Source organism: Filobasidium floriforme (assembly GCF_021052385.1).
Source record: "Filobasidium floriforme strain CBS 6241 chromosome Unknown HD553scaffold_3, whole genome shotgun sequence".
In the NCBI taxonomy this organism is placed as follows: Eukaryota; Fungi; Basidiomycota; class Tremellomycetes; order Filobasidiales; family Filobasidiaceae; genus Filobasidium; species Filobasidium floriforme.
In genome coordinates this window covers 652,137-673,085 of record NW_025763624.1, presented here as the reverse complement: position 1 = coordinate 673,085, position 20,949 = coordinate 652,137, and the positions used below count along the sequence as shown (strand labels likewise).

Sequence of the window (20,949 nt, the reverse complement as noted above, 5' to 3'; positions counted from 1 at the left end):
TTTTGTCGACCTGTCGAGCGTGGCTTTGAGATGATCGACACACTGTCCAGCACCGCTTTGAGACGCATTCTCATCTATTTTGCCTCTGCGACCAATTGAACTCTACTGGGGCAATGAACTCGAATACCAAGACCAGAATTCCGGCGAGCGATTCGACCCAGAAGGTCTCGATCCGCAGGCGATTCCTTCCACTATTATAGAAGCGCAGTCACTGGTTGAAAGATACAGTTTCTCAAGCTTTCAAGCTTGGCAGCGTAATACCCCTATGACATCCTGACCATCTCCCTTCTCAACGGCCTGACGATCCAGAGCCAAGCGGCCACCACCACAGGCGCAAACTCGAATACGCCAAACAACGCTTCGATTGAGGATGCGTTTCCCCAAACGCCTGAAGATCAACAAGACACCAAGATACGATCGTCAGCTTTCCGTGCGCTACCCGAAGTCAGCACAGAGGCTCGCCTTCGGCCGTCTCTGCCAGACGGTATAGTGTCCGAGCGAAGATCAATAAGCTCGAAACCACCAAAACCCAGAGGAAAGTCTTGGTGTAGGTCGCTACGCCGTAGTTGTGGGCCAGACCAGCCTCAACAGCCCTAGGACTTGAAACGTCTGATTCGTGTCGTTTCTCGATCGAAGCAGTACGATGTTGTTCAGGGGCTTTTCTTATGCGGAAGATGATTACCCCCAGGATAACGAGGAAGACAAGGAAGGAGGCGTTCTGTTGAGCAGTTGAAGCCTGTCAGCGAGAGGTCGAAAGTTGTGGGTGCGTAAGCGTAACTCGCCTGAGCGGCTAGCCCTGCTAGCAGAATATCATTGGCCTGGTCGGATGTGATCGGACTGGCCTTCTGATTCGCCCGCCTGGACTCGGCCACTCCGATCTAGCAAAGAGAGCGACAACCTTTTAGAATCCACTGATTGGCCGGTTCAAGAACTGATAGGCTCACCAGCGCAGCCCCGACGATCTGTAAGATCGTGGTCAAGGCGTCTATCGTGATGAAGACCTTGACGAACGTCTGTTTGACCGGCGAGATCCGCAGGTTTTCTTCGTTCAGATTGATAGCATATTTCAGAGCCAGGTACACGGCAGCAGCGAAGAAGACAGGCGCCTGCGGAGGAATATTGAAGTGAGCGTCAGATACGATGCAAGATGTAATGGGATTGCAGCCATTTCGCACCACTACCAAGAAGAAGTACTGGATGATAAACGCTGGTGTTTGCCTCTGCAGTTAGCCCTATATAATTCTGGGAACAAAAATCCGTGAACCGCTACTGACCGTTGACATAGAATGGATTCTTGTGTGAATACGTCCTAAATCCATATCCTACCACTTCCATCACACAGCCGAGCGTCCAGAGAGCTTCGAACCATCTCGTCGGTCTCCCCCGCCCATCCCTAGCTACTCGCTTCTTGCCTCCGATCCACCAAAAGTAAAAGTGCCCTATCGCGGCCAATCCGAACAAGATCGCTCCAATCAACCCGAGGGCGAGAGCGGGTGTGTAGTTGTAGATGGAAATCCGAGCTTCGCCATCGGGGATCGGGTTCTTTTCGTTGTACGGGCCTTTGTATCTTCCGTATGACATGTTTGCGGATTTGAGCCTTGATGTGTGAGTGGATCTTGACGTAGTAGACGCGCGCGAAACGGCTTGAAATACGACTACAGTAGTATTATGATATTATGAGGATGTCGGTGACCTTGCAGATTCCATGACGCAGAAAGTCGACGAAGATATGACGATGACCATTTCGCAGAAACTGCACCATCAGCAATCAGATCGACAAAGGTTCGCCAAGACATTCCTGGTCGATTTGCTTCCGAAGCCAGGGCGCGAAAGTAGTGATGACGTGGGAGGTTGTGATAACCGCATGGCATCTTCGCATGTCGGCTCGTCTGAGATGTCTTTACAGCCACAATAACGTACAGGCGACCAGCTGCAACACCCACCATACACCTAAGAAACCCGGCACGAACCAGTTGCCTAGAAGTGTCCACTGCCGTACCAGACTGCGCCATCCCATTTCGACGACCGATGATGCGCCGATAGCCCGCGAGATTAACCCTACGCCTTCGGGCGTGAACAGTTGCAAGGTGAACAACCGGATAAACTTTATCGCGCTGCGTCCGCCGGAGAATCCGTCGGCTGACTTTCTGTCGACGCGATCAGGTGGGCCAGCCATGGCTGGACGAGGTCGAGATATGGCCAGCAATACGCTCAGACCGAGTCCCAGTACGACTGCCTGTGGGAAATTAATCATGGCCACAGCGGTAATGATGGCACCGCCCAAGATGTGGCAAGCGGACGATGTCGCAAGCACGACGGCGTCTCGATCCAGCTTGCTCGTCCGTATCACGTTCCCGATATATACGGAGAGCGTGTAGGATGCGAGGAGTGTAACCGGGTAGGTCGGAAGGGCCGACTCAAAAGGCGACATCTCGAGCGGCGCAAACAGCTATAACACCCGAAGCGCGGTGTTTCAGCTTCAGATTACGCGCCTTCTGCTCCCGATAGACTCACTCCGGCCCCCCTGACCCAATCTCGTTGCGCTTTGAGCCGACCTAGTCCAATGAGGAAAGCAACTCCTAGAATCCGCAGGACCAGGTCGACTCTCCTGTCCCTGCGCGTCCATCGCTTGCCTAGAGCCTCCTTTCCACCATCAGGACCCGTTCGGATCCAACCGCTCTCAATCCACATCCTCAGACCCTCAACGGTAAGCCCAGCACCGATCAAGACCGCCGCTGGCAGGTAATTGCCGATCTTGGTGAACCAGCCCGGATGATTCAACATATAGAAGAAAAATGAGGCGTGGAATCGCTCGAGCAGATTGTTGATGGACCGGAGTGCCGACTCCAAGATACTGTCCCCTCGATCCATTCGTCAGCACGTACCACCACGAAACCGACTAGAAAACACGTAGCCCAGGATCGGATACTCACATTCCTAGTGCGTGGAATCCGTGGGGTCCTGTCGCAGGTTCGGCAAACAACGTGACCCCCTCTATCCGGTACTTGGCGAAAGTGCCGTGACTTCCCGCGGGTCTACCAAGCGCGGCATACGAAAAATGTTGCTTCAGGTGTCGAACGCCTCGATAGTATTTCGTCACCGCAGAAGATTTCGCCCAAGTTTGCAGGACGGAAGGCATCCAGGTTGGGAGAGGAGGCGCCGAGAGGTCGTCCGAGACTGAATGGTATTGTACCGGGACACCACCCGTCCAGCGGGCAATGTTGTAGATGGCGTTCAATAAGTCTTGGTTGGGAAGTACCCCATTGACTCCCTCTGAAACAACAACTCAGTCGGGTCAGTATGAAGCGCAAGAATGAGATACCCGGAACATACATACCGTAAAACACGCCCAAATGTGAGAAGGAATGACCTGGATAGTCGATGTTGATCCCGGCCCAGATGACACCTTGAGGCGCAAGGCGCAAAGGTTCTGCTATCAGTCCTACTTAGAACAATCGATGTTAGCCCAGAAGTCTAGAGCCCCTGATATACTTTCCCCATACCTGACCCGGTCATCCCGTGATAAGTCGCCAGGAAGGCCTCGACACCCTCGATATGATCGTCACCAAAGACAAATATGAAATCCCTTGCCCAGTGATTCTGACCTAGTATCCTTAGCCATATCAGCATTTTCGCCAGCGCTATGCTAGAATTGGCTACTGCTCACCACGAAGGAATTTGGCGAGAGCCATCACGTTGGCGATCCCCCTTAGGTTCCACTCCCCGGTCAAACTCTTCCAATTCGCAGAGACGAGGACGCTTTCAACGCCTGACGATCGAGGTGGTGCGACAACGGCGTATGCATTTATACCTTGTACCGGCTACCACGCAAATATTAGCGATATAGTCGACAGTGCGGGGTATCCCTTATACTGACTGGTTGAACATTCGAATATGAATAGCTTGACGTAGAAGCTGAGATCCCAAGGTTTCCCAGTTCTGCGACTATGAAATTGGCCCGTTCTGCCGAGGAGGAATTTCTAGCTACCAAAACTTCCAGCTGTTCGAGATAATTGTCTGCTACGTGAACGTCGTTCCAGTTCCAATGAGTTGTGGTCTAGGTAAGTAAAAACAGAGATGCGGTTGATCAGCGTTCGTCGGGTTGGTAAAGGTTACAAAGCAGCTTACTTGAGCTGGCGAGACTGCATTCTCGTCCATATACGTGCTACGACCTAATTCATCGAGCGGCAGTAGCAACAACCAGAGCAAACCTATTGCGGTCAGGAGCGTCCTACCGAGATACGTCTTCGGTCAGCGATCTGATGTGTGTCCTTTTGCAGCTTCTCAAGGCGGGCATACCGAAGAATCCAAATGTTCTCAAAGACGAGCTCTCTTATCCGGTATTGTCTTCGGATCTTGCTCACAAACGAACTCGATTCCGGACTATCATTCCATGTCTGTTCTGGCGCCTGTTGGTCTGGGTTTTGCTTGTTGAAACGCTGCAGTACTCGACGAAGCATGATGGTGATGAGGCCGCGAATATATGGACGAGCTATCCTGCTATCAATCCGACTTCATGAATGGACTGAGATCCGGTGTCTGTGTAGAGTTCAGTTATTATTGAGGACTGTCGGCCAAATCGAACTCGACATCGTACATCAGTACATCAGTAGTGTACGTAGTGTACGCAGTGTTCAATGCATGATGATGAGTAGCAGCTCGGGGAGCGGAGGGCAAGGTGCCTCCACATCTCCATCACGTGACCTTTCATCACTCCGGCCGCCCTTCGCTTTCGTCGTCGCAGAATCAGCAACTTGCAACTTGCAACTTGACATCGTAACAATCGCAAAAGCTGTTGTCTTGTTGTTCGACGATGGCCTGCATGGGCACAAAAGAAGGCTTCGAGACCCCTGGAATTGACCGGAACTCGATGGCGAGAAGACCGATACAACTGTCCGACACCAAAACTTACCACAACCAACGAAGGCCGAGAAAAGTTCGACCTTATCTTTACCACTCGGACCGGGTTCTTCTTTACCAGAAAGAGCGCAAGTCCCTGGAGGTTTCGACGAGGTCGTTGATCTTTGGCGGGATAACGCAACCCTCGCTTGAAACGACCCTTGATTGTTCCGAGAGCTCGACATCAAGGGCTACTAGCTGAGTGTACAATAATAAATATAGTCTTTTGTAAATCCACCATCACTTCGTTCCGCATGTTTTGCGACGCGTGCGACGCGAAGTTCAACTATCCGGCTATCCAGATCGTTCTTTGCGAGTGGGTCTGTACCGCGTACCGCGTATCATCGGGGTGTGGACTGTACTATGTATCGTAGGCATCGTCGCACGAATCGACAATAATGCTCGAGTGGGAATCGTCGCTGTTGCGCTGTTGTTTGGGCTCCTGGCCTCCTAGGCTCTAGAGCCATAATGCTGCTGTTGTTAGACGACGTGATCCTCCTGCATACGTCATTTCTCTTTGCGTGGGCGATCGGCGATCGAGGACGCGCGATCGATTGAGCTGACTGCACGGTTCGCTCATCGCTCAGGAGACCAGGAGGGGGACGTATAGATATAACAATCGACCTAGAGCCTCGAGAAGCAAGACCCATTCGAATAAAAGGGGTGGCAACTGCGTACTGCGTCAATACAAATTAGACCGGCTGCTACACTCGACGATAAACCTTGGGAACGCCCTCTACTTCCTACAATCAGCAGACCGTTCTTCGTAAACAAGACCCAACCTCTTCTCGACTCACAATGCCCAGACGTTCGCCTTCGCCTTCATCCGGGCCCAAGCAGCCCAGGAAAAGGGTCCTCATTGTTGGAGCCGGAGCGGCAGGAATGTCCTGTGCCGAGCAGCTCTCTCAACACCCCAAGACTTATGATGTCACGCTCGTCGATGCTCAAGACTATTGCGGTGGTCAGGCCTTCAGTATCCCTATCGATGAGAAGAGGCACGGTAGTTCGTGGATGAACCAGGGTGTTCAAGGGTGAGCACACGGTACTCTGATCAGATGGTTCAAGATTCGCTAACACTGTAACTGTAGTGGCTCTTACATCTACCACCACACTTTCCGCATGTTCAAAAAGCAAGGATTCGAAGCTCAGCCGTAAGTAACCCCGCTTCTGTACGTAAAATCGCCCGGTCTGATGGTCGACGGCGTTGCAGGGTCGATTTGCAAGTATCGTTCGGCAAGGACGACAAGGTGAGCAGTCGATCTGTACGGAACCTTCGGCCTCACCCGCTGAAATTGAATTATATGGCGCAAAATCAAACGCCTGACAGTTTTGGACTAACGCTTTCCCCACCGACCTCGTCGCCAAGCATCAAAAAGAGATCGGTCGATTCAAATGGGCCATGAGGACCATCAGGTGGACTGAAGCCGTTTGGGCGTTGATCCCGATCAAGATCACCCTTAAGATTTGGGGATTTTCAGACGAGTGAGTTGTGGCTCAAATCTGTTGTGCTGGAGGATGCGGGGATCCAACGGACTGACCCGAAACTTGTGAAACAGGTTCATGAACTACATGATCTATCCCAGGTGAGCAGTCACGTTGCGATCTGCCAAAATTGGGTTCGACTGGCTAACATGGAACGTTACGCTACATAGTCTCGCCCTTTTCCTTGGAACCGGTAACGCAACTCCCGACTTGCCTACTGTCATGATGGAACGACTATACACATCGCCTACCTATGGAATGTGTGAGTCTTGTATAAGCAATCGATTTCAGATGACCAATCGGTAGCTTATTCTGATTGATGAAAACAGGGTACCCCGTGGATGACCATTCGTTGTCCAGCAACTTGCCTCCTATGGTCGTCTTCCCCGAGGAGAGCAAGTTCTACACCCAGTGGCAACACGACATGGAGAGCCGAGGGGTTACTATCCGTCTTAACACCGAGATTGTGTCTATCCCCGAAAGATCCAAAGACCGCGTCCGAGTTCAACTTCGAGGACGTCGACCTCAACCCGACCACCACAACCCGGTTGGAGCGGATCAGGATCTTCCTATCACCGAAGAGACTTATGACGAAATCGTCCTCTGTGTTTTGGCTGATACTGCCAAGCGTCTCTTGGGCAAGACCGCCACCTTCATGGAGAAGCAGGTCTTGGGCATGACCAAGTGGAGTGACGATATTACCGTCACGCACACTGTGAGATTCACTTTGAGATTGCGCACCGATACAATCGATCAACCGCTATTTGTGCGCAGGACCTCGATTACATGAAGAAGTGGTACACCATGGACATGCCTGAAAACGTGCCTAAAACTCTCAGTGGTCGAGACGAGCAGGACCGAATTGACCGGGGTCGCAAAGATTTCAACCCGTGAGCAGGCGAAACCCAGATGGGTCGATATTCGCGAGGTCTAACTTGGGTTCTATTATGTAGGATGTACCTAATCAAGCAGGTTCCCGACGACCCCAAGCTCTTGGAGATGTGCTTCGACTGCTCAAACTTCCAGTATCAGCTCAAGGATGCCAAGAAGCCCGTTGAAGACCATATCTTCCAGACCATCTTCTTGAACAAGAAGGATAAGGAGACTTGGACCATCGATGAAATCAAGGAGGACAAGATTAGTAAGCCTGGTTTGGGACGTGCCGTACTGGAGAATTCAATCTGATTGTGTCTGCTGGCTTGATAGTCCGAAAGGATTGGTGGCATCAGCTCGAACATCGATGGAGTAGGTTTCCATAATGTTATGTGAACATACGTGGATCCTGGCTGAGTCGAATCCTCTATAAACAGCTCACTATGCCTTTGTCGTCCCCTTCATGAGTTTCTTGAATGGAAAGAAGAGGACGCACTTTGCTGCCGCTTGGACCTTGGTCAACGCCCACGAGCTCGCCGTGATCAGCGGGATGGCCGCTGCTTACGCGCTCGGCGCGGCCTATCCTGAAGAGCTGATGGATGAGTGAGTTTCCTCTCATACGCTGCGCTGCCATTGCGATTCAATCGCTGATCATCTCGATACAAACTGTCAGTGCATTCGCGGTGCTGTGTTTCAGGCTTTACCTTCTTTTGGACCACCGAAAGTGGTACAGCAAGAAGGAGAACTCTAAGCGGCTCAACAAGCAGTAGTGCGATGCGTCGATGCAAACACCTTGCTCTTCTTCGGAATATTCCCTATAATCTGTAATTATGTACAAACGAATCCATCAAAGATGTACCCTCTCAACGTACAACAGTGTAGCGTGCATCCTCTCTTACAAAGTCGATAACCTTTGATCAGTTTCCAAGAACCACGATCGACGCCTGCCTTCTTATGCGAGACCGAGGGGCGACGCGCGCAGTCCTATGAGGGCATATGCGTCATCCAAAGCAGTAGGATGACCGTACGCCCAAGTTGCGCTCGACACGACCATGTCAACCCCACCAATGCGTCTGGTTACTTGTTGGTAGCTGGACTCAACCTCTGACAAATCAATCGCCACAGTCGAATCTAAATATGGACGGTGCTTTCCGGAAAATCAATATCGACCTGCTCGAGGAGGACGTGCTGCTCCCTTCCGACCTCTATGATCCCGACCCAAGGGGTGTTGAGGGGGTTTTGGCAGATGCGAAGAACAGGAGTGGGGAAGTTCGAGGTCTCGTATCAAAGTGAGCCGCTGTCATCAGGCTGGAAGAGTGGTTCATGTCCCCGTTGTTGGATCTGCTAATACGCCTCGTTCCAATGCAATAGGGGTGACATCGCGTCGGCTTTGAACGTTATCCTCACCGATTGCCCTTACGGTGAGGACGTAGACGAAGCCAAGGTAAGCCTCAAGAGACTCCAATGAATATGTAATACACGTTATGTTGAATGTGGATTCGGCTCTATTCACCTCTTCTTCAGGACATAACGACATCTGCCCTGCTCTTGATCCTGAACTCGACCCGGTCGACCGATATCAGCAATCTCGTCAAGGGGTTGAGCGGCGATCACCAGGACCGCCTTATGGCATACCTATACAAAGTAGGTACCACGAGGGGCGTACGTGTGATCGCCTGTGAGCTTATCAGACTCTCGACCTGCGCTTTCAGGGGATGGCCAACTTGGGCGAGAAGAGCGAGATCAGCGGTTCGGTCCTGTTGTCGTGGCACGAAAAGGTACGTGTCGATGAGATATCCTTCATCTCTAATCGCACTGAATCCTCAACTGGTATTCATTCTAGCTGACCGAGGTCGCCGGCGTCGGCTGCATCGTCCGTGTCATGACCGATCGCCGCATCGTTTGAAGGACGTCTCGGCAAACGCCGCGTCCCTCTCCGATCTCTGTTGTATTGTGGTATACGAAACGTATACTGCCCAATTCCCATCACATCGAATCCTGAACACCGTTACATCAGGTCACGCTTTGGTACCATGCTCGTTGCCCACGTATATTCTAGCTTCCGACACCTCCGGACTTGACACCAGGTACTGCAATATCCCACTCTCCGAACGAGTTCTTTGCCGTCTCGGTGGTCACATTCCAGGTCGGGTTTCTAGCTCTTGCTCCGATCCCGGGTGTAACGATACCGACGTATGGCATGATATCGTATTTGAGTGAAAGATGACAAGAAGGGATGGTCCTGTTTCGAGAGCAAGGCCGCGAGTCAATCTCGCGAGATTCGCTCAGACATATGTTCTGATTGCAGCTTACTTGAAACCTCCCCGTCGCACTTTCCAAACATTCTTCGCTTTGAGTCCTTCAATGCTCAGCTTTGCGGCTTCGGGGCGTTTCCTTGTGATGATTCTATCCCACAGAACGACGGAGCTTTGGGTCTGTGATCATAATGAAAAGGACACGTCACAACGTCAGATTCGGTCCCATCGCCCTATCGATAGCGTCGGGCCGAACTCACCCCTTCCACCGTGCTGTTCCAGTCAGCGACTACGCTCACGTACAGCTGCTTGGTGTTCCAGTTTGCAAATAATGGCGTCAAGTCGGACTGAACGTCGAGCCTCATCAAGGCGTACTCGAGATTCGATTGCGAGCCTGATCCTGGAACGCTATGAAACGTCACAAGGACATCATGCTAGAGTCAGCTGGTGCGATAACGAGCAGATCGGACCGCATGTAGCTTACACTTGGAAGGACTTGAGATCGATACTTCCTAGTGGTACCGTTGGCAAGACGTACCAAGACGAGACGCTGATGACCGCCAGGAGGGTCAGGCAGACCGATAGAGCCCACGACGAGGTGTTTTGCAAGCGTTGCCAGGCCGAGAACATGGTGAGCGGAGCAACTGGCACTCGAAGAAGCTGGCACAGGAGGGGCCAGATGGATGCAAGGTTCCGAACCCTCTTTAGGAACTACCGGTCAATCGATAGCACTCCATCGCTCGAAGCCTTTGATGAGAGAGGTCGGTCGAGGGGGACGTCGGAAGTAAATCTGAATCCGGTGTTGAGTCGGTCTTGATGCTCGCTTCGATCCACTTGAATCAGCAGCAGACATCTAGCTATTATTATTCCTGAATTCCTGGTCACTGTCTCTCTCTCGAATTGTCTCCTCTGCCTTCATCTGCACACCAAGGATGTACCGATGACTTTCTACAACCAAAGCACGGCTGGTTTGCTATGACCGTTCCACTCACTCCACCCGAGGCCAGCATTCCGCTGCCGGTCTCACGAGTGCCATCTCCGTCGGGTCCTGCACGACATCGGCTACATGTCTCAGACCTTGCAACTAGGAGATCTCGTATGCGTTCACCGCTCAGATCAATATCGTTACCCACTCCGGATGACGATGGAAGGAAGCAGGAAGAACAAGGTGGGACGGTCCGGATGGCATCCCATCTGAGGTTGGATACGAGCGTTTCTTCGCCCGCCAGCGTCTCGATCAAGGGGGACTACCAATTGAAACGACCGTTCATTGTGAGAAGCAGCACTAGCACATCAACCGTCTACAGGGAGAGCAGTAGTTCTGTACCTCCTCCAATGTCATCTCGCCGTCCTGATTACGAGGAGATGGTCAAACAAGAGCAAGCCAGGGAGGAAAACGAGGCTCAGGACGACTTCTACAAGGAGCGAGGTAAGTCTCTTTGACCGATTCTTATTAGGAAAACGATGGAGACTTTGAGGTCTTTTGCAGTGGTCAAGTTCAATCAACCTGTCGGATCCCTGTCGATCAGTCCGTCATCACGGGATCTCTGCCTGGCATCGTGAGCGCACAACATCGCGACCCACCGCTCACGGCTGGAAGCTGATATATCGGTTTCCCATGATTAGTCGAAAGGGTCTTTACATCGTGGACGTCCGATACCCGGAACAGGTGCCTCGATGCGTTCCTCAGGGCGGAATGTGGCAGGTCGCAGAGTGAGTTGCAGAATAAGTTCGATCCAGTGAGCCCGAACTAATGCGTCACATATTCCAGTTGTCAATGGTCGCCTCACCCAGCTACATCCAACTTGGTCTTGACGACTTCTGCTCAAAAGTTACTTCTCTGGGATCTGTGTTCGACATCCCCATCGACCTGTCTGTCCCGTGTCATCGAAGCGCACGAGAGGGGGATCACGGATATCAACTGGCATGCGCGAGATCCGAATTATATGGCCACCACGTCCATCGACGGGTCGGTGAAGGGTTGGGATATACGGGTCAAGGATAGCGATCGAGCCGTCATGAGGCTAGCAGATTGGGGTGACGCAGCAACCCAGGTAATTCTTCACTTTTCCGTCTCATCAATCTGGCATAGTCCTAATCAACATGATGTGGGCATCAGGTCAAGTGGAACAGGTGTCACGATCATATCCTGGCCAGCAGCCATGGGAATCGGTTATGTGTATGGGACACAAGGGTGAGTAACATGTCATGTACGCTTACAGATCTTCCAGAGCGATCTCATCGAACTGTGCTGTTACTGTCTTTGTTCCAGAAAGGAGCAGTACCCATCACCTCTTTCCAAGCGCACGACGATCGGATGTATGGGATCGATTGGGACAGACGATCTCGACATGAGATCGTCACTTGCTCGTTGGGTGAGGACATTGTTAGCGCGTCCCATTCAATTGCACTAAAGACGCAATCCCGATAGACAAGACCATCAAGTACTGGTCGATCGACGATATGTCCACCGATAAGCGCGATCGATATCAGCACAAAGAGTATTTTCCCTCTCTTCCTGCTCCGGCTCAACCTACGTCTACGATCCGAACAAAAAATCCGGTCTGGAGGGCGAGGAACCTTCCGTTCGGCCGAGGAGTTCTTAGTGTACCTCAGAGAGGAGCATGTGCGCTCGAAATGTGGGGCAAGGATCAGGATAGTGGGCCAATCGAGAGGTTTGAAGAGTACACCGCTCCTGTCAAAGAATTTGTGTGGCGCACGCGAGGCGGGAACGATCCGGATCACGGTATGTCGTACCTATTGCCTCCACTCCGATCTCGAAACATCTAACTCTTGAGTTTCTGCTCATAGAGGACAGGGAATTCCAGTTGATCACGTGGTCGAAAGACCGTCAACTGAGGATGATTCCGATTCAGCGCGACTTGTTGGCAGTAAGACGTCTCGGCCTACTTTCTATGGTTCGTTTTCCGTTCCAACCAACTTAAATCTGTATTATCAGAGAGCTGGATATCGTAGAGGCGCACCTATAGATGGTGAGTCGATGCATTGTCTACTGGAACTGAGCATTCACACCGCATCGATTCGCAGTGCTGGTCTCCAGGCGGAACGCGCCAGACGTTTCTTACGCTACCTGGGATACCCCGCCGTTGCCTTGGCTATCTGCTCGCTTGCGTGCGGCAGAAGAGTCGGCCAGTGGAGCAACGACAGCGGCAGAACCGTCTCCAACAGTGGCTAATTTCCCGAGCAGAGATGGACTCGATCGGATCATACCATTCCGTACGCGATCAGAATCGCTGGCGCCCCTGTTCGGTGTCAAGCCACATTTGAAGCTCGAGGACGGAGGAATCAAGCCTGTCAAGGCAGCGGTCAAGACGGCTGTTATGACGAGAGGATCACTTGGTCGGCAAAGCAAGAAGCGCAAAACCATCGATCAGCTGGAATGGTTAGGAGGCGTCACCACAGTACGTTTTTCACGTCTACAACCTAGAATGGTTCCCTGATCTGTCTGTACCACAGATTCATCGTGAAGGCAAGGGATTGTCTTCGCTGGGAAATTCCTTACCCACTTCGCAGCGCACTTCGCGACTAGCATCTTTGTCCCGCAAGGGGTCTGACTCCGGGAGTCAATCTATAGACGGATTGCCGGGCACCCCAGGAGGGCCTTTATCCTTCTCCTTTCGAGGCTTCATGACCGACAGAAGAGGCAGCGTGCAATTCGATGGCGAGGAAGACGAAAACCTTAATATAGACCTCGCAGATGAGTGAGTCCAGGCGAGGCTTAGAGCAGTAACAAAAAGGCCGCCGAACTGATTCGACCTCATCTAGGATTCGTCATGTCAAAGTCAACTTCCCCCGCGCCCGGTTTGAAAGCCAGAATGTGAGTCTGGCACTTGACCAGCTTTGTGCTTGCCATCAGTATATTCTCATATCATGGTCTCAATACAGTTGGACTTCAAGAAGCGACAGTGTGCTATATATCTTCCAGGGCCTTGGGGCGAAAGTGCTCGAACCGTTCGCATAAGAATTCTGTTCAGGTTCCCTCGCGGATATCCGCGGAAAGCTGGACAAGCAGGATGTCCCGTGTTCAAGCTTATTGACAAACCGACCATCCCGTCTGCGACACACGATGTTATGCGTCGAAGACTTCAGGAGATCTGCGAAGAGGAGAGGCCTGCTCTGGCCGCGTGTGTCTCTTACCTCTTGGGAATGGATCGAAGACAAACCAGAACGGACGAGATTGAGCCGGACTCGGGGTCAGAGTCCGATGACGATCTGCCTACACAGAAGCACGTCCTTGACAAAGTTACGTGTGGTATGTGCTGGGGACCGAACGGTATGTCAACGCCAGGAAATTTCGAATCTCCAGACATAACTCACATCATTTTGTGCTCCAGGCGAATTGATCACCTTTTTCGCTAAGGATCCGAATGCCGGGCGGAAACGGAATCTCTCAGCACCAAACACCCCTTCCGGAAAGACCAGCAGGCAAATTAGCCTGAGCAACAGTGGCGCGAAAGGTAACGCATCGCTACTCAAGGCAATGTCTGCATTGTCCCGCTTGAGCGACTCAAAGCACGACAAACATCGAAGAAGGCAGGCAGAGTTGGCGGGTTTCTCATTCGCACAAGGCATCCATAAGGCGAGTCGATGTTTGTGGACTGGGTCGACGATCCGCTCACACATTCCCTTTGCCGATCTCAGACGCAATTAGTCACTGCGGATGAGCTACGTCATACTCAGTTCAAGCTCAACAATCGGATGCTGGTATCACAACAGAAACCTACTTCCGTTGTGCAGATCTGGCCACCAACAGTTCCTGCACAACCATGCAGGCGTCTTGCGGAGCTCTATGAAATTCGAGGGGGCATCGACGCCGTTCAGGCAAATCGCAGGATAGCGAAGGAATTGTACCGAACCGATCACGAATTGATCTGGAAGCTCTGTGCGACGGCTCTGTCTGAGGGTCACAACTCGGAACGCAATGTCTCACGTCAAGCGTGCAATCCGCCTCGCTTCAAGCGCAACGGATCACGAGTTCGTATAGAGAGGTATCCACGGCATAGCGCAATAACACTGGCTCAAATGTCAGTATAAGACCAACGTCCTCTTAAGGGCCTACATCCTAATACGGTATTACCTTGCAGTATCGGCGAAGTCGTCGCGTCCCGTGACATACAGCTCTTAGCTACAATGCTAGCAATCTTTGCAGACCAACAGCCTGTCTCTAGCAGTAAGTTTAATGTACAAGTGAAATTGTTGACTCTCGTCGAAAAAGCGATGGTTGACTTGGATCGCGTAGGTAAAAGCAGAGCGCCACCAGCGCGGTCTAGCCGACGCCTCGTGATCACAGAAACCGACTACTTCAACTCGCGGGAACCCTCTCGTTCAAGAAGCGAAGCTGGTTCGATCTACCAAACGCCTCAAGCACCCTCACCGTCTGCCGCCGCGCCGTATCTGGCCGGCCTTTCAAGCAATTTCTCTCAGTTCTTGCCATTTAGTAACAGCTTGGTGTCAAGCAATGGTTTTGGTGACCGCGAACGCAGGGTGTCGGAGTCCCCTTCTTGGACAGCAGATCCGGAAGGGCGCGCGTTACCAGTCCCTCTGTCATCAAACCTTCGATTGGCCAATCGATCAGCAAGCCCCCGGCGGGATAGTTTCCGGCAACAGCTTTTTGGCAAACCATTGGGGTCTTCTCACGGATCACAGTATGCGGCATCGATGCGTAGTGCGACCGAAATCGGTTCTGTGGAATCTCACTCGGTTCAGAACAGCAGGATGAATCGAGTCTCGTTCGGCTCATTGGCGCCAGCACAGCAATCGACTAGCAGAATTGATTCAGAAGGCAGCGACCAATGCGCCTTCTCGTCCAGGCCAGATAGTCACGTCAGGAGTTGGCGCACTGTTCTCGATCTTGCGTCCACGAGCCCTCAGTACGGGTAAGTCAAAATCTCGCTCAGCCGCCCTCGGCTGAGAATTGATGGTCTGCCACCCTAATTAAGCAGTTGGTCTTCGGCTTGGCGACATTTGTGTGACGAAGCTGGAGTCAAGACGGCGTATGCCGATTTGCTGCTCCGGTGGGGTCTCCATACTACTCGCAGCGAGTTGATGCTGCAGTTGCCCGTCCAACACTCAACGAGCGATGAGAGGATCGATCCAGCTCATGAATCATTGAGTGAGTCTACTGCGCGATTGCTAGGACAATACCTAGCTGATGGTATCGCTATCTTCAGCCACGTTATCAATCTGTGGCCGATGCAATTATGAGATCCGGGACGATGTCGACCAAGCTTGTTCTTGCGCAAGACAGAAACCGCCCGCCTGCGCTTTCTGCAGGTTACCGGTCACAGGTAAGACTCATCCTACCGAGTGTCGAGGATCTGGGACTGACCTGACTTGCGAAATCGAAAAGGGATCGCGCTCGGATGCACACTATGCCTACATATACAGCACGCGAGCTGCGCCAAGCTGGCTTCCGTGGTTAGCATAGGACAATCCGCCATTACGGATACCACTTGTCCGATGGGATGTGATTGCGTATGCAGACTGGGAGGCTTCAATGGCACGCTGGAGGTAGAGGATACTGGCGTCTCCAATATAGACAATGCGGAGAGTACGCCGTTAGCCATACTAAGGCCTCTAGAAGAATCGACCGAGACGGGTCAACCTGAAGTAAATCTCCATGAAGCCGCAGGAGGAAATGAAGGCCAGTCAACTCCAGATCCAGTGGAATACAAAGCTTCTGGAAGGACGCTAGGCATGTTCAAAGCTCAGATGAGGAATCTGGGGGAATTCAGTCATTACTTTTCCCATGCCAATTGAATCCGATGCGTACAGGATTTGTACCATGCTAGTGAAATCCATTACAAGTTGTAGCACTTGACAGCCGCTCTCTACACGCTGTTACCTTCGCTCCTTCACGAAGAGCTGCAAGGCCAGGTATGAAGCGATAAGGGAAACCCCGAAAACAATGCAGAGTAGGGAGATATCGGGCCACCAGAACGCCTGCGCGTGGAATCCAAAGGATGACAAGATGGTTGCTGAAGGTACTTGGATGTCAAGCCCGAACTGTGACGCAACAAAATAGGTTTGTGCATCATTTCGCTTGCTGGAGAATGACAAAACTCACTTTGTGTTCGACCAACTGCAAGTATCGCAGTTCGTTGACGAGCAACGCCTCGTAAGCTGCATGAAAGAAAGAAGTGGTTTGCATCCAGCGCAGTCCCTTGGGCACGCGGTCGTAGTTCATGAGCAAACCGGCAAAAAGCAGACTAACGCAACCGGAACTGTTGTCAGCAATTTTTAGGACCACAATGCGTTATCCGAACTCACTTGTAGAGCATGACCAAGCTACCCATGAGGTTAGCAACGCCGGTGTCGGCGATTGCAATGCTCAGGAAGAGCACTACGCTCGATGCCGTCAAATTGTACAGCACCAGAGTCAAGATGAATTTCCAGAAGCACGAAACTTCTGGGTTCAATCCCGCTAGACCATAAACAATGGATCCCAGCACAAATGGTGGAATGACTCGCAAAGGCAACGTGTCGAACAGAACCTTGGAGACGAAATAAATGAATGGCGAGTAGTAGCCATTCGCTCTAAAAGCATGCGAGACTTGTGAGCGATGGTTTCGGATTCAATCATGCTTGATGACATACCTCTCTCGCATGAACAGAATTCTTTCGTTCGCAAAGACCCCCACCGACGACAGACAAGAGAAGCCGAACAGCGACAAGATGAAGAAGAACAGACCCAGTCTGTTTTGGAAGCCGGGAATGTCATTTGTGACGTGATAAAAGAAGAAGCCGCAGAATACTGCGAAATTCGGTTGGAGTTCAGCACCGACATGGTTAATCACTGAAATTCCTGAGACTCACGGGCGACAACGATCGCGACAACGTAATGCGCTGCCATCAATAGAGGGTTTCTGTGTCGTTACAGAACCGGCCATTAGCAAGGTTCGTTAATTCGTGTATATTCATCCCGCCAAAGAAAGACTCACCGATACAGGTTCTTGAACGCCCTGCCACTCAGAGTAATAAACTGTGTGCCCCAGGAGGCTCTCTTGTAAGTACGGAAAGGTGTTGTCTCTGATGTGACTTCGTGAACACCGTCAAGCCGAACCCCATGGTGGAGTCGATGTAGTTCTGCCTCGGTGATCTTGGCTTGATCGCTCGCTTTGTATCCATTGACCAAACGTGCGAGTTTTTCCGGCAATGGGGGAACAATCACATCCTCGTCCCGAGAGTTCGATTGTAGCGCGGAGGTGAGCTCTGCCCCTTTGGTCTTGATTTTTCCGAAGAATGACGAACTGCCACTAGTGTCGTTGTCTGCGTAACTACCCGCGGTGCCCATATTGCTCTCCTCTTCCGCTACTTGTCCTCGGTCAGACCTATGATCACCGGCTGCCTTGGTCGTAACGTCGACTGGTGTGAATGAAGCGCATCAGTGCGGAGATCTGGCATGCGTAACGTACACGAGCTTACTTAGATAATCCGCTATGTTGTAGCCTGGAGGACACTCGTAGCCAAGTGTGGCAAAGTGCTCCTGGCAGCGTTTGAAGTCTCCCGAATAAACCACACGGCCCTTTGATAGCAGTATCATCCTGTCGAACATCGATGTAATGTTGCTCTGGGGCTGATGGATGGTGAATACGACAGTCCTGTTGTACTGCTTCGCCAAGGTGGTCAGAGACTCGATTACATTGTAGGCGTTGTATGAATCCAGCCCTAAATATTGGCAATGTGTTTAGCGCTGGAGAGTCATCTGATAAGTTTCGACCGGCAGGACTTACCGCTGGTGGGCTCATCCAAAAACAGGATAGAGGGGCTCGTAACGAGCTCGCAAGCGATCGAGACACGCCGCTTTTCTCCGCCAGAAATCGACCGTTTCCCCGATTCCCCAATCCGCGAGTCTTTGATACCAAGTATCCCGAGCTCTTGCATTGTCTCCAGAGTGCGAAACTTTTTGGCTTCGATACTCATATCCTTTGGCAACCTTAATACGGCTGAGTAGAGCACAGTCTCGTAGACCGTCAAGGTGGACATGAGGGTATCTTCTTGGTCTACGAAACCTACAACCCGCTTGTATAGCTCGTTGTCGTCGATGGTCCTGCCATTGATGTACAGCTGACCTCCCACTCGACCTCGCTTGTCCTTTCGGGCGAGAATGTCCAGGAATGTAGATTTGCCTGCCCCCGAGGAACCGAGGATAGCCATGAGCTGACCGGGAGCAACCGAACCGCTAACATCGGTCAAGACGGCCTTGTTATTGATGGCGTAGGACACGCTCTCGAAGTGAAGCGTGGCGGGAATATGGTCGGCCATCAACTTGGAAGCTTCGTCGGAAGGTAGTTGTACATCGCCGAAGCCCCTCGGGTGCTTCTTGGAGCGACCAAAATACCACATCACTGTGTATAACAACGCATCAGCTATCAGCCATCAGGTTTTCGATAAAGCGACTCACGGAAAGCAGCTAGCAAAAACACGAGAGCCGCACTGGCAGCGCTGAGACCAACCCAGACCTTGTTGTTTGGCGCCTCAGGAGCCTGTAGATACAACAAATTTCTTGAACCTCTTCATACAACTCGTTATGCTCAGGCATGCTTGACGACCTACCTCGTAACCAGGCACTTGAGTATAATGCATGCATTCGCCACTATCACAGTTGAGTGTGATCGAATCGTCTCCAAAGATGTCATTGATCAATTGATCCATAGCCGGTTCGCTGAATGAACAGCCTTTGCCGCTTTCACACTGGAAAGTAGCGGGCCCCTTGACTTCTTCTACCAGAAAATCGTCAATGTCTGAAACGCAGCGCCAATTGATGGGATGAGACGTTCAAACAGATATTGACGAGAGCCTCGTAAGGTACTTACTAACGCTGCCGTCTTGTCCACAGAGGAAACGGTCTGCTACACAAGCACATTCGATAGTCTTGCATTGATAGTTGGTCTTGTTGGTGTCTTTCGAGAGGACGAAAGCGTCAGACTCCAAGGTGTGAGCGGAACTTTCGTTTGACACGTACTCGCACTGCCCCTGCCTTCCCATCCGCAACCGTCCAACTTGCAGTAAAAGCTCTCGATCGAGTCGACCCAGAACTGGAACGAACAGGTGCCGTCGACATCGTCCTTGGCACTGTTGACATCGGGCTCCATGTTGTTATCAAACGGGGCGAAAAGGGGTTGCCTGTGATCTGAAGAGCTTGCATCGAGGCTCATGTTGCTGGTAGGGCCCTTCTTGCATGAAAATGTGACTTGGGGTTTCTTCTGGTTGGGGATGGTATCGATAATCTTTCGGTCTGATTGACGATATAGGATGTCAGAAATAGCCACAGTGAGAACGGACTGCCGAAGGTCGATCAGTGCTTACTGGTCACATCACACATTTGGTAGTTCTGCTGGACTGCGAGACCACCCTTGTAGCAGACCATTTCCGATTCACGCTCAGTATCCTCGCCTCCTCGGTTCGTTTCGTCATCTGGGAACCGAGGCTGGAATGCAGCACAAGCCTTGTCGTTCTCGCAAACTACGATAAGATCCTGGTTGATTAGGATACATCTAGCTGTGACCTAGACGCTAAGGTACTTACCGTTACAATTGATGCCGCCCCATCCGTCTTGGCATTGACACAGCTCGCCTTCGGGTCGAGGGTACCTCGCATCTGCATCAGCAAGAGAGCCACATACTGAAATACCACGCAAGGAAGCAATCAGCATCTTCCCTTTATGTCAACGATAGGATAAGGGTCTTCTTCACTTACGCGGCGTCAAGCAGTCGATTCCACCCCACCCATCAGGACAATGACATTGACCGTCGTAAGCGTTACACTCCCCGAACTGAAAATATTATGATAGTTCAGTCTCTAGCCACGATGTACTGGCCGAAACTTGATGCGCTTACTTGAGCGCAATTGAAGGCGGGCAAAAGGCAGTTGAAGCATGGAGGGCATTCTGCAGCTAGAAGCAGAACGTCACATTCAATGAGCTAAGCCGTCCAGGATATACATGACGAGAATCACTTACGCCTCTTGTTGGGAGCGGTGAGCTAAGAGGGAGAGGGAAGAAGGTCAGCTCAGCTTACTCTTGCCTCGCGTCGACACATATCGGCCGCTCACCGACGAGTTTATCCACGTAGTAGCACGAGTGGATTGGCTGTACTTAGTTGACACCGTTCGAGCATATAGGCCTTGCCCGTACTGCTGTTCGCTGGCAGAGGCGATGCTCAGCACAGCGAGCAGGCTGAAGGCGAAGGTTTCGTATCGCATATCGGTCGATCGCCACAGTTTCACTAGGAATGGGTCGATCGGGTATGTCCGGTGTCACCGAATCTGGTCGGTTCGGCTACCTGCGTGATGCCTCCTAGCTATATATGGTGGAAAGAAAGAGCAAGTGCAGGTGACCTGTAGATCTCGATGAAATAGAAAAAGTCTATGAGTCGTCGAGGTCGGGCTACAATTGGTGACGATAGGCACCAACAAGATG

At 51.7% G+C, this 20,949-nt stretch overlaps 7 protein-coding genes across 7 annotated transcripts; 3 read left to right on the top strand and 4 right to left on the bottom strand.

Moving 5' to 3' along the window:
• Positions 1–59: 59 nt before the first annotated feature.
• HD553DRAFT_157986 (RTA1 like protein-domain-containing protein) lies at positions 60–1,731 on the bottom strand. The gene is made up of 6 exons (XM_046176804.1): positions 1,275–1,731; positions 1,176–1,207; positions 945–1,106; positions 783–878; positions 463–718; positions 60–388 (listed from the first exon to the last, which is right to left on the bottom strand). Exons 1-6 carry the CDS (start codon positions 1,579–1,581, stop codon positions 264–266), a joined length of 978 nt encoding a protein of 325 aa, XP_046039230.1. The 5' UTR covers positions 1,582–1,731; the 3' UTR covers positions 60–263.
• Position 1,732: 1 nt separating this feature from the next.
• On the bottom strand, positions 1,733–4,591 carry HD553DRAFT_158123 (Gaa1-domain-containing protein). The gene is made up of 9 exons (XM_046176805.1): positions 4,300–4,591; positions 4,129–4,231; positions 3,878–4,057; positions 3,668–3,821; positions 3,504–3,605; positions 3,338–3,442; positions 2,934–3,273; positions 2,515–2,854; positions 1,733–2,449 (listed from the first exon to the last, which is right to left on the bottom strand). Exons 1-9 carry the CDS (start codon positions 4,458–4,460, stop codon positions 1,901–1,903), a joined length of 2,034 nt encoding a protein of 677 aa, XP_046039229.1. The 5' UTR covers positions 4,461–4,591; the 3' UTR covers positions 1,733–1,900.
• Positions 4,592–5,276: 685 nt separating this feature from the next.
• Positions 5,277–8,160, top strand: HD553DRAFT_305339 (FAD/NAD(P)-binding domain-containing protein). The gene is made up of 12 exons (XM_046179147.1): positions 5,277–5,930; positions 5,988–6,050; positions 6,110–6,146; positions 6,227–6,381; positions 6,456–6,482; positions 6,552–6,643; positions 6,711–7,096; positions 7,156–7,271; positions 7,335–7,522; positions 7,588–7,626; positions 7,692–7,857; positions 7,928–8,160. Exons 1-12 carry the CDS (start codon positions 5,698–5,700, stop codon positions 8,022–8,024), a joined length of 1,599 nt encoding a protein of 532 aa, XP_046039228.1. The 5' UTR covers positions 5,277–5,697; the 3' UTR covers positions 8,025–8,160.
• Positions 8,161–8,307: 147 nt separating this feature from the next.
• HD553DRAFT_305334 (actin-related protein 2/3 complex subunit 5) lies at positions 8,308–9,222 on the top strand. The gene is made up of 5 exons (XM_046179146.1): positions 8,308–8,543; positions 8,626–8,698; positions 8,779–8,898; positions 8,967–9,032; positions 9,098–9,222. The coding sequence occupies exons 1-5, from the start codon at positions 8,392–8,394 to the stop codon at positions 9,158–9,160; spliced, it is 474 nt and encodes a 157-aa protein (XP_046039227.1). The 5' UTR covers positions 8,308–8,391; the 3' UTR covers positions 9,161–9,222.
• Positions 9,223–10,381, bottom strand: HD553DRAFT_305333 (signal peptidase subunit). Its single transcript, XM_046179145.1, has 4 exons — positions 9,994–10,381; positions 9,770–9,917; positions 9,568–9,689; positions 9,223–9,496 (listed from the first exon to the last, which is right to left on the bottom strand). Exons 1-4 carry the CDS (start codon positions 10,137–10,139, stop codon positions 9,310–9,312), a joined length of 603 nt encoding a protein of 200 aa, XP_046039226.1. The 5' UTR covers positions 10,140–10,381; the 3' UTR covers positions 9,223–9,309.
• Positions 10,382–10,401: 20 nt separating this feature from the next.
• Positions 10,402–16,289, top strand: HD553DRAFT_347966 (uncharacterized protein; the record flags this gene model as incomplete). Its single annotated transcript, XM_046183342.1, has 20 exons — positions 10,402–10,938; positions 10,999–11,068; positions 11,136–11,222; positions 11,281–11,563; positions 11,629–11,703; positions 11,782–11,884; positions 11,941–12,255; positions 12,321–12,400; positions 12,469–12,502; positions 12,558–12,931; positions 12,987–13,231; positions 13,296–13,347; positions 13,416–13,803; positions 13,865–14,109; positions 14,172–14,554; positions 14,615–14,700; positions 14,770–15,406; positions 15,473–15,642; positions 15,701–15,817; positions 15,880–16,289. Exons 1-20 carry the CDS (start codon positions 10,485–10,487, stop codon positions 16,287–16,289), a joined length of 4,608 nt encoding a protein of 1,535 aa, XP_046039225.1. The 5' UTR covers positions 10,402–10,484.
• HD553DRAFT_305327 (uncharacterized protein) lies at positions 16,272–20,915 on the bottom strand. Its single transcript, XM_046179144.1, has 18 exons — positions 20,583–20,915; positions 20,491–20,512; positions 20,369–20,424; positions 20,229–20,304; positions 20,058–20,153; positions 19,839–19,994; positions 19,495–19,767; positions 19,346–19,432; positions 19,086–19,273; positions 18,934–19,015; positions 18,263–18,877; positions 17,955–18,197; positions 17,471–17,894; positions 17,346–17,395; positions 17,127–17,283; positions 16,800–17,066; positions 16,597–16,738; positions 16,272–16,535 (listed from the first exon to the last, which is right to left on the bottom strand). The coding sequence occupies exons 1-18, from the start codon at positions 20,730–20,732 to the stop codon at positions 16,371–16,373; spliced, it is 3,249 nt and encodes a 1,082-aa protein (XP_046039224.1). The 5' UTR covers positions 20,733–20,915; the 3' UTR covers positions 16,272–16,370.
• Positions 20,916–20,949: the final 34 nt, after the last annotated feature.